The sequence below is a fragment of the Pseudophryne corroboree genome, chromosome 7 (assembly GCF_028390025.1).
Source record: "Pseudophryne corroboree isolate aPseCor3 chromosome 7, aPseCor3.hap2, whole genome shotgun sequence".
In the NCBI taxonomy this organism is placed as follows: Eukaryota; Metazoa; Chordata; class Amphibia; order Anura; family Myobatrachidae; genus Pseudophryne; species Pseudophryne corroboree.
This window is the reverse complement of record NC_086450.1, coordinates 13,271,750-13,284,030: the sequence shown is the minus strand read 5'-3', so window position 1 is coordinate 13,284,030 and position 12,281 is coordinate 13,271,750. Positions and strand designations below refer to the sequence as shown.

The 12,281-nt window shown below is 45.8% G+C and overlaps 1 protein-coding gene across 2 annotated transcripts in view; it reads left to right on the top strand.

Annotated features, from left to right (window-relative positions):
* Window positions 1-10,334, top strand: part of ZDBF2 (zinc finger DBF-type containing 2) — a 109,999-nt gene extending 99,665 nt beyond the window's left edge. For both annotated transcript variants that reach the window (XM_063932702.1, XM_063932703.1), the window contains one exon: window positions 7,453-10,334. In XM_063932702.1, coding sequence (XP_063788772.1) covers window positions 7,453-10,114 — 2,662 coding nt within the window. In that variant the 3' untranslated portion in view covers window positions 10,115-10,334. The remainder of the gene's footprint in view (window positions 1-7,452) is intronic.
* Window positions 10,335-12,281: the final 1,947 nt, after the last annotated feature.

Here is a 12,281-nt window from a genome sequence, read left to right as displayed (position 1 = left end):
TATTGTTCTGGCCTTGGAACCTGGGGATTATATGGTCTCCATGGATATACAGGACGCTTACCTGCATATTCCCATTGCAATGTGGTTTGACCACGACTCCGCGGGTCTTCACCAAAATCATGGCGGTAAGGACTGCTGTGTTCCGCCGTCAAGGGGTCAGGATCCTGCCGTATCTGGACGACTTGTTGATCCTGGCGAATTCCCCAGAAATTCTCCTACGCCATCTGGATCTGACTATCCGGTTGCTGAATGCCCACGGGTGTCTCATCAACTGGAAGAAATCTTCCCTGGTCCCTGCTCAGAGCATGGTGCACCTGGGGGCGTTGTTGGACACTCACAGCCAGCGGTTGTTCTTATCTCAGGAGAAAGTCTTGAAACTTCAGGACAGGATTCGATGCTTCTTATCTCGTCCGCATGTGTCGATACATACGGCGATGCAAGTGCTAGGTCACATGGTGGAGTACGCTCAATTCCATTCCTGCCCTCTACAGAAATTGATTCTTGCCAAGTGGGACAGACTGCCTCACAAGATCGGGTCTCGCATGATCTCCTGGTATCCGGAGGTCCATCTGTCACTGAGCTGGTGGCTACAGGACCATCGATTTGAGGAGGGGTCGTCCCCTCTGGATCTCCAACTGGGACATTCTGATGACGGATGCCAGTCTGAGGGATTGGGGCACGGTGTTGGAGCAACACTCCCTTCAGGGTCGGTGGACCAGGGAGGAGTCTCTCCTCCCAATAAACATTCTGGAACTGCGGGCGGTGTTCAACTCACTGAACTTGGCCCAGCATTTAATACAGAACAGACCTGTTCAAGTACAGTCGGACAATGCCACCACGGTGGCGTACATCAATCATCAAGGCAGCAATCGAAGCCGCATGGCAATGAGGGAAGTATCAAGGATTCTTCAGTGGGCAGAACGCCATCTGCCAGCCATATCGGCGGTATTCATTCCGGGGGTCCTAAACTGGGAAGCGGACTTTCTCAGTCGCCAGAACGTACACGCCGGAGAGTGGAGCCTCCATCCGGAGGTATTTCAACTTCTCGTGGACACGTGGGGTCTTCCAGATGTGGATCTGATGGCGTCTCAGCACAATCACAAGGTTCCGGCCATCGGTGCAAGGACAAGGGATCCTCAAGCTGCGTTCGTAGACGCTCTGGCAATTCCATGGAACTTTCAGCTACCGTATGTGTACCCTCCGGTGTCACTCCTGCCCAGAGTAATACGGAAGTTCAAGCAAGAAAGAGGAAACCTGCTTCTGGTCGCTCCAGCGTGGCCCAGACGGCACTGGTTCTCCGATCTCCTGGGTCTCTCGTGGGATCGTCCCCTTCTACTTCCACAACGACCAGACCTCTGCTCTTTGACGGCATGGCTCTTGAAGCTTCCGTCCTGAGGGCCAAGGGTTTTTCTGAGGCGGTCGTTCAAACTATGTTGAAGGCCCTTGAGCCGGCTTCTGCTCGGATCTACCATAGGGTCTGGAATGCTTACTTTACTTGGTGTGCGTCTCACAATCATGACGTTTTCATGTTTTGTACGGCCAAACTATTGGCCTTTCTACAACAGGGCCTGGACTTAGGCCTTCGTCTGGCCTCCCTCAACGTTCACATCTCTGCCTCGTCGGTTTGGTTTCAGAGTAAAATTGCTACCCTACCTGATGTCCATACATTCATTCAGGGTGTGTTGTGGATTCAGCCCCCATGTGTGCCACCTGTGGCCCCTTGGGACTTGTTGTGGTTTTGGAGGCCTTGCAAGAGTCTCTGTTTGAGCCTCTTGCCTCGGCTGACTTTAAGTGGCTTCCTCTTAAGGTCCTCTTCTTGCTGGCGATTGCTTCAGCTAGAAGGGTCTCGGACTTGGGTGCCTTATCCTGTAAGTCTCCCTGTTTGATTTTTCACCGTGACCGGGCGGTTCTTAGAACGTGGCCAGGTTATTTACCTAAGGTGATGTCTTCCTTCCACCTTAACCAGGAGATTGTGGTTCCGGCCTTTAATTCTCCTGAGTGGTCTACCTAAGAGCGGTCTTTGGATGTGGTACGGGCTCTCTGTATCTATGTGAAGAGAACTTCCTCTATTAGGAAATCTGATTCTCTTTTTGTACTGTTTGGTTTTCACAAACGTGGCCAGCCTGCTTCCAAGCAGACTTTGGCCAGATGGATTAGAATGGTGATTGCACATGCTTATGTACAGGCTGGTCGTTCGGTTCCTGCTACCATTAAAGCCCATTCTACTCGGTCAGTTGGACCTTCTTGGGCGGCCCACCGTGGTGTGACCCTTGAACAATTGTGCAAGGCGGCAACGTGGTCCTCAGGGAACACGTTTATAAGGTTCTATGCCTTCGATACCGCCGCTTCCCAGGATGATTCCTTTGGACGCCGGGTTCGTGGTGCCCGCTACAGTGCGTCCCCTCACATAAGAAACTGCTTTAGGACATCCCCGATGTTAATCCTTGTGGAGCCCAGTGTACCCCGCAGCAGAAAACGAGATTTATGGTAAGAACTTACCATTGTTAAATCTCTTTCTGCGAGGTACACTGGGCTCCACAATGCGCCCACCCTGACGCACTTAGCTTCTTTGGTATTGGCATAGCCGCTGACACCCTCTCCTGTGGTGAGTGTGTGGTGTAATTGGCTACGAGCGATTGTCGTCTCTGCTACCTGCTACTGCATTGGGCTGGTTAACGAAACTGAGCTCCTGTGCACGGAGGCGGGGTTATAGAGGAGGCGGCGCTGTGCATCTTGGGAACAGTCAAAAGCTTTGAGCCTGTTGGTGCCTCGGATCAAGATTCTACTCTACACCCCAGTGTTAATCCTTGTGGAGCCCAGTGTACTTCGCAGAAAGAGGTTTAACAACGGTAAGTTCTTACCATAAATCTCGTTATACCTGATGTTCATACATTCACTCAGGCCATACTGAGGATTCAGCTTCCCTATGTCCCTCCTGTGGCTCCATGGGATCTGTCTGTTGTCCTGAATGCCCTGCATGAGTCTCCATTTGAACCTCTTGAGACAGTGGACCTTAAATGGCTCACAGCCAAGGTCCTGTTTTTACTGGCTATTGCCTCTGCTAGAAGGGTATCGGACTTAGGCGCATTGTCCTGTTGTCCACCCTTTCTGATTTTTCATTGTGACTGGGCGGTTCTTAGAACTCGCCCAGGTTATTTGCCTAAGGTGGTGTCATCTTTTCACCTTAACCAAGAGATTGTGGTTCCGGCCTTTACTGTATCTCTTCTGACTTGTCCTCCAAAGAGCATTTTTTGGATGTGGTACGGGCTCTCTGTATATACGTGGACAGGGCTGCCTCTACCAGGAGGTCAGATTCCCTTTTTGTACTTTTTGGTTTTCACAAACGTGGCTGGCCTGCGAATAAGCAAATTTTGGATTAGAATGGTGATTGCTCAAGCCTATGCACAGGCTGGTCTTCCAGCTCCTGCTGCTATCAAGGCCCATTCTACTCGGTCTGTTGGACCTTCTTGGCCGGACCGCTGTGGCGCTTCTGCAGAACAATTGTGTAAGGCGGCTACGTGGTCCTCTGTGAACACGTTCAGTAGGTTCTATTCCTTCGATACTTCCGCCTCCCAGGATGCTTCCTTTGGACGCCGGGTTCTTGTACGCACTACAGTGCGTCCCCTCCCATGAGGAACTGCTTTAGGACATCCCTGATGTTATTCCCTGTGGAATACCAGTGTACCCTGCTGCAGAAAAGGAGATTTATGGTAAGAACTTACCTTTGTTAAATCTTTCTGTAAGGTACACTGGATTCCACAGGGCGCCCACCCTGACGCACTTAGCTTCTTTGGGTTTGTATGGCGTTAGCCGCTGGTCCCTTCTCCTGTCGTGAGAACATGGTTCTATGTGACCAACATCTGCCGTCTCTTATACCTGCTGCTGCATTGGATTAGTTAACGAAACTGAGCTCCAGTGCCTGGAGGCGGGGTTATAGAGGAAGCGGTGCAGTGCATCCTGGGTACAGTCAAAGCATTAGCCTGTTGGTGCCTCGGATCAAGATCCAACTCTATGTCCCTGATGTTATTCCCTGTGGAATCCATGCAGAAAGAGATTTAACTATGGTAAGTCTACCATAAATCTCCTTTTTGTAATTTGTCACATGAGATCTATCATATATTCTCTGTAAAGCGCTGCGGAATATGTGTGCACTATATAAATAACTGGTAATAAATAATAAATACCGGTGAAACGCAGAAAATTAGAATATCGTGCAAAAGTTTGTTTATTTCAGTAATTCAATTTAAAAGGTGAAACTAATCTCTTATATAATAGCCCAGATCTGTCACTCTATGACTGTGTGGCTAACGCTGGGCGTGGCTAGGAGCTCTCAATAGGTTAGCAGTAGGTCTATCACATCCAGCCCACAGCTGATTGGGCGAGAAACGCCCTCCCACACAGGTTACATCCAATGGGAGGCTTTTCCCTTTGGCTGTTGTGTGTTCTCGGAGCAGGATTAACAATGATGCTGATGGAGCTGCAGCTCCAGGCCCACACCCCAAAATAGGCCCACTGCATCTGCAGCAACATACCCTCCAACAATTTACACATAACAATCGCTACAAATGTGAAAAAAGGTCTTGTCCACTCCCCTTTTCCTATAATTTCAATGGAAGTTTGGAGACCCAAAAATCGGTAGTGCCCATAAAAAAAAAGGTCCTGTACCTGCCAAAAAGGTCCAGCTGGAGGGTATGCCACTGCATCTGCAGCAAGTCTCTGCGCTGTAGATAGGAGAACAAAAGAACCTTTTACTGCAGCGTCCTATGGAGGTCATTCCGAGTTGATCACACGTAGCAACTTTTTGCTGCCCGTGCGATCAACTAGACGCCACCTATGGGGGAGGGTTTTTTTTGCATAGCAAGGCTGCGATCGCTTGTGCAGCCGAGCTATGCAAAATCATTTTGTGCAGTTTCTGAGTAGCTCTGGAGTTACTTACCCACTGCGATGTCTTCAACCTGTCTGGTCCCGGAATTGACGTCAGACACCCGCCCTGCAAACACCTGGACACGTCTGCGTTCGCCGCACCACTCCCAGAAAACGGTCAGTTGACACCCCGGAATGCCTTCCTCCTGTCAATCTTCTTGCGATCGAGGCAGTGATCGCTTTCTTCGTTCTTAGTTCTTTCTCTTGATTGTCAAGAGAAGGATGAGAGACATAAGACGGAACAATGCAGAAGAGCTGAAGGCCGCTATTGAAGCATCCTGGTCTTCCATAATACCTCAGCAGTGTCACAGGCTGATAGAATCCATGCCACGCCGCATTGGTGGCCTAATTCAGATCTGATTGTAGCAGCTGCAACTTTATTAGCAATTGGTCAAAACCATGTGCACTGCGGGGGGTGGGGGAGTCAGATATAACACGTGCAGAGAGAGTTAGATATATGGGGGGGGGGCAGATATAACGTGCAGAGAGAGTTAGATAACTCTCTCTGCACATGTTACATCTGCCCCACCTGCAGTGCACATGGTTTTTCCCCAATTGCTAACAAATTTGCTGCTACGATCAGATCTGAATTAGGCCCTGAGGCAGTAATTCATGCAAAAGGAGCCCAAACCAAGTACTGAGTACATATTCATGATTATACTTTTCAGAGGGACGACATTTCTGTATTTAAAATCCTTTTTTTATTGATTTTATACTAATTTTCTGAGATTTGGGGTTTTCTTAAATTGTAAGCCACAATCATAATATGATAAATATAACAAATAAAGGCTCGAAATATCTCACTTTGCATGTAATGAGTCTATATAATATATTAGTTTCACCTTTTAAGTTGAATTACTGAAATAAATAAACTTTTGCACAATATTCTAATTTTCTGAGTTTTACCTGTATTGTAGGACACGATGATGACCAGGTGAATGCATATTGGTGGTCATTCCGTTTGTTCGCAGCGATCAGGCTAAAAAACGGCAGTTCTGCGCATGGCGCGACGTACAGGCACAACGAACGATGTAGTTTTGCACAGGGTCTAGCGAAGCTTTTCAGTCACACTGCTTGCCATGAAGTGGCCGTTTCTGGGTGGCAGCTGACCGTTTTCAGGGAGTGTTCGGAAAAACGCAGGCGTGCCAGGAAAAACGCAGGTGTGCCAGGAAAAACGCAGGTGTGGCTGGGCGAACGCTGGGCGGGTTTGTGACGTCAAATCTGGTACTGAACAGTCTGAAGTGATCACAAGCGCTGAGTAGGTTTTGAGCTACTCCGAAACTGCACAAAAAAAACTTTGTAGCCGCTCTGCGATTCTTTCGTTTGCACTTCTGCTAAGCTAAAATACACTCCCAGTGGGCAGCGGCATAGCATTTGCACGGCTGCTAAAAACTGCTAGCGAGCGAACAACTCGGAATGACCACCATTGTGTCCAGATTTATTCATTTTGTTTGACAATATTTTGAAAGAGATTGAGGCTTATTTTTTCCTCTCAGGACTATAATGCTGTGCTTACCATGCAGCAACAGGGCCTGCCGGGCACATTTAGGGACTATTATAACCTGGCGGGTGTTTTCTGAAGATCCAGGAAGAGTAGCCTGAGCAATGTCATTGATGTCAGTGACTAGAGAAGGTCGGACATCCGAGACCATAGCCACGGCCTCGGTCGTAGATAGCAGAATGGATGAGGTCAGGGATGGGAGTTCTCATAGCTAATGCTCAGTACTGGTACATTGCTCAGGCCAGGAGTGCTGAGAACAGGAGCCTTAGGGGGTCATTCCGAGTTGATCGTAGCTGTGCTAAATTTAGCACAGCTACAATCATCTTTCCTGACATGCAGAGGGACGCCCAGCACAGGACTAGCCCGCCCCGCATGTCAGTCCGCCCCCCCTCCACTCCCCACAGAAGTGTAAAGGCATCGCACAGCGGCGATGCCTTTGCACTTCTGGAGTAGCTCCCGACCAGCGTAGCTTTAGCGTGCTGGCCGGGAGCAACTCCTCGCTCCCCGGCCCGCTGCGTATGACGTCACGCAGTTGCTGCGGCCCGCCCCCCCCGTTCGGTCCGGCCACACCTGCGTTTGACCGGACCGCGCCTACGAAACGGCGGGCATACGGCGCCGTTTCGCCCCCTCTACGGCGCATGCGCAGCAGGGACCCGTTCGCTCTGCTGCGTTAAAACGCAGCGAGCAAACGGGTCGGAATGACCCCCTTAATTAGAAGGAATGCACGTGTCTGGTCTCCTATAACAAAGCACTTTGAGTGACATTTGCAGAGAGAGATGAGAGCACGACGTCACACAGACTCCTGGACTAGCAACGATGATGGCTGTGGGAAAAAGAGGGGTGACACTTGTCTGAGAGTGGGCTCAGGCAAATTAAATATGTTTCAGTGATCCGGGATTCACTTTCATTTTTATTCTTGTGATTGTTTTTTATCGGGTGTTTGCCTATGGTTTTTTTAGTAACGCTAAGAAAAACAGATTCAGTAAACAATTCCATAAATATTTAAGCTTTACTTCTTTGTTTTTCAGACCAACATATGATGATATACCAGAAGTGGATGCACTTTCTTCTTCGCGAGAAGATCAGTGGTGCATTCTATCACCCCCCCAAACACAGACTAATAAAGGCACTGTTTCCAATATAGCAAAAGCTGAATTGGACAAGAACTGCGTGTTTGGTCCACATAGCTCAAAGGACAACTCCAAGAAAATGGCCTTCACACAGACCTGCAATAAGAACCCTGAACGGGGGCCATGTCCCACAAATGAGAATCCTCAGCAAAGGATTCTTGCATGCAATAGTACATTAACCATTGGCCAGGAACCCTCAAGTACAGCAGTGGATACCGGACCTCACAGCTCTCCCTTTAGCCTTTCTCCTTTCTTTCTACCTAGCCCGTTGACTGCAAACAGAATTGGTTCTTCTGAACCTCCACGTGTATTATGCTTAGAGTCCAATAAGAACAAACACGCAAAGCATGGAAAGGGAATCAAGTACCCCTGTCCCAATATGACTACAAGCCCCACAAGTGCTATAAAAAATAGACAATTTAATTTCCATGGCAGCTGTTGCAACCCGACCTCAGGTACTTCATTTGGAAAAGAAAGTGTTTTTAAATGCCGGGAGAGGACGGAAGCTATTCTCAGGGATTGTGCATTGGCTAATAAGATAAAACAAACGGGAACTGTTGGAGAAGGTTCCAACCACATTCAACACAAAGGGATCCACTTGCTCAGCAGTGATAAATCCTTAGTCGATGATGTCATTGAGACAGTCATCTGGAAATACTGCCATGAACCATCGTCGAAGAGGTCTTCAGAAAAAGACGATAAAAGTATTTCATCATTAATCGTTAAGTCGATTCTTAGCTGTAGCGAGGGTTCAAGTTTAAGTTTTGAATGGAATGTACCAACGCAGCTAGGAGAGGATACCCCCAAGGTGGTGATTCCAAACCTAGACGTGCTCAAAGAATCTAGTGTGAAGGTTGATGAAGACTACAAGTCAAAACTGAAATGTGTACTCAACGGAGACCCAGAAAGTGATGCAACAGCTATAAAGTCAGAACATAACGAAGAGGTTCTTCCAGCTCTGAATCATGTGCCTCCATCCTTTGTCGGTAAAACCTGGTCTCAAATAATGTACGAAGATGACTTGAAAGTTGAAGCTCTTGTCAAGCAGTTTAGGAAGGGAAAGTTCCATTGCTACTTCGAAGATGGGCATTTAATGAATGTTGGCAGCAAGAGACGACATAAAAACGTTGAGACGGAAAAGAAAGATGAGGTGCAGACTGATGACTGGACAGAGTCCCAAAAAGTTGACGTGCTACCGTTATTTGAAGATGACCCTTGTGAGGATCATCTCTCTAATACCCATAGTATCAAATCGGAAAGGTTGCAAAAACCCAAGCATCCTAAACCCTGTAGAAGAACGTGGAGACAAACCTCAAGGTGCCAAGTAGTTAAGGTCAGCCATGGTACTCAGACAAGTGTGGTCAACTTTCCCGTGATAAAAAAGAAATTCCTGAAAGATCAACCACAACCAAGTGTTTTTGATGATTTCGGAGAGGAAAGAACTCCAGACATGAAAACCAGGATGTGTGCTTTGAAGCTTCCAGAATCTTACACCAAAATCTTAACCCCTTTACAACCCAACACTATGGTCTACGTCCTTTCCCACCCAGACATAAAACCAGGGATTTGTAAAGCCGCTTGCATCTCTAGCAGAGGCCGCAATCGATATTCCACAGACAGTAGGGACTCTGCATATTATAAATATAAGCAATCTCCTCTGAAGTATTATGATCCCTTGACTAATCGTATTCTCAAAACCCCTCCGAGAAGTTCGGCACGAAGTTTGGGTAGCAATGCATCTTGTGTCCGGAAGCTCTTCAGAAGTCTAAGTAGTGAAGGAAATGTCGCTAAAGTAGAGTTTGGACAAAAGAAGTCTAGCACATCAAAGAAGTCTCTGAGCAGTTGTTCTGTTGCTTCTTTGCGCTCTGAGTCTGCCAAAGCTAACGATCTACACTCAAGCACAAATGGAGGGGGCTCATCAGTTAGCACAGACTGTAAAGATAGTGCCTGTGTAAAGGTATCAGGGCATCCCGAAAAGCCATACGCACATTTCTCTCTATCCCCTTCTAATGGCGGTTGCATCCTGGTCAAGGAAGACATTCAGCAGAGTTCCAAGAGGACACAATCTCTAAAAACATTGAGGCCAAAGAAAATGATTAGAAGAGAGTCTCCTAACTCGTCAGCGAGGAAGGAGCCTAGAGCTGCTTCACAATGTAAGGACAATCCGCAAAGGATGGTAAAAAATCTAGGAAAACGTGCACAAGCTAAAAAACGGCCAAGAAGAACGTCTACCTCCCCGAAATCAACCAGGCGCTTTGTTCAGGTCTGTCGACCTAATCAAAAAACGTGCACAAGGCGAAGCAACGAGCAGGCTGTCGGTGAGCAAAGGACACGTGTAAATTCACAGTTAGTTGCACTAAAGCCTGCAAAAAGAAACTCGAGCCAGACTAATCGCGCGTCAAATAATAATGCACAGAATGGTCGTCGGGACAAAAGCGTTAATAGGGCACAAAGCAAAGCGTCTGACGTGATTGTGCGTAACATCATACATCATCTGAGGAGCAGACGCATCACTACAACCACAGCGGCAAATAGCAGACCTAGGAGAAAAGTCACATAAAGTTCTTTTCACATATTATTTAAAAAAAGCCTAAAACACTGTGTTCTAAAAAACGGGTAATATAGTATTTTTTTTTACTCTTTGTTGTTATAAATATATATTTGTTGAAGAAGAGAATTTCTGAGCTAATTTTCAAATTGTTTTACAAGTTCCCTGTTCTATACATTCTTATTGTAAAATGATAGATTTGTTTATTTTATAAACCTATGTTCACATATAAGTACGTTGTTGTTATTGTATTGAATTGCATACTGGCATGGAGCGCACAGTCAGGCGTACCGTAGCTCTGCACAGTAAGAAGCTCAGCGTTCCTCTTGTGTATCAAACCGTTTGTACCCCCAGTTGTGTTGGGGTAGATATTTAAGCGGCCTATACATCCTGCAATTTCCACATGGACCGATGTAGACCAAATTAAACCGCAGATTTTTGCATGTTTGGGCCCAACGCTAGTACAATAGCAGACAATATCTCAGTTCTGTCAGTTGTGGTCTGCAAAGGCTGGGGGAGATGTATCAAAGTTTGGAGAGAGATAAAGTACCAACCAATCAGCTAACTAACTGCCTTGTTACAGGCTATGTTTAAAAAATGGCGGGAGCTAATTGGTTGGTACTTTATCTCACTCCAATCTTTAATATATCTCCCACATTGTATGCAGCATTTATTGATCCCAATAGAGGAGACAGTACAATGTACACAGAGGGTAATTCAGATCTGATCGCAGCAGCAAATTTGTTAGCAGTTGGGTAACACCATGAGCACTGCAGGTGGGGCAGACGTAACATGTGCAGAGAGAGTTAGATTTGGGTGGGTTATTTTGTTTCTGTGCAGGGTAAATACTGGCTGCTTTATTTTTACACTGCAATTTAGATTTCAGTTTGAACACACCCCACCCAAATCTAACTCTCTCTGCACACGTTACCTCTGCCTTCCCCCCCCCCCCCCCCCTGCAGTGCACATGGTTTTGCCCATTAGATAACAAATTTGCTGCTGCGATCAGATCTGAATTAGGCCCACAGTACTGAGCTTGTCTGTCCATAGGATGGTTTAGGAAACACAATGCCAGTTTACGATGGTTTGAACAATTTTCCTTGGAGTTTTAATAAAGGAACCAGATTCTTTATGCACTGATATATTAATTATGGAACATGACTTTCTAATAGGATAAATAACTACTTTCCTAAGTGATAATAACAGATTTGCTGCTATCCAGACCAATTTTGCAATTGGAAGGAATTTGCACTTTAGCGAATAAAATCTTTATTTTTCTGTGCATTTTGCACCGTAAGCATATGCAAAATAAAGGCTTTCTGGGTGGAATTCACAAATGGCCTACAGAACTCTAAAAATGATTCTGATCATCCTCTTATTGACATATTTCTGAAGATGTTACCGCTGTTTTGTTATTGAAAGGGTATTACAACAGGAATGTTAAAGTTTAGTCATTTTAGTATTATCAGCAGGGGGTAGTAATAAACAAGCCTGCAGTTTGCAAAAATACTTTAAGGATTTAAACTTGTATTAATATCCGCACACGGTATTCACATCCAGTAATGTGAAAAGAATCACTTTTTTTATTAAAGGAATAGCATTTGTTCATTTGGGATGTAAATAAAGCATTTTACAAAACACTTGTTAAATAGAACAGTAGCTCAGCTCCACCTCGTCCAGGTTGCTAGACTACCTTTGATGTATAAAATACATTCACTTATTGTTTGTGAATTCTTTGTTAAAGGAGAAATCATCGAAACATTTTGGTACATCTGAATATTAATCCAACATATAATAAAAGTTGTTTTCCTTCTCACATAGTAAATAGAACGTCCTATTCATGTGAGGGACTGTGACAAGACTTTCGCAATGAATATAACGTTAGCAGCTATTCACAGTTCCGCACACACAGACAATATGATAATGTGCTGATATATCCTGTACGTGACAACTGAGAGGAACGTGGAGAACAAGCGTTTCATCACACCATGAATGTGGAGACATATAATTACATGTAACGCCGTCCAAAACTGGTAATAAATCCCAACATTCAGTGAAAAGGTTCAGTGGGATTAATCAAACATTTTATGAAGACTTTTATGAGTTCTAAAGAGAACAAATATATATTTTTAATGAAATAAAATGCTAATATACTAATTGTATATACAATGCACAGTAC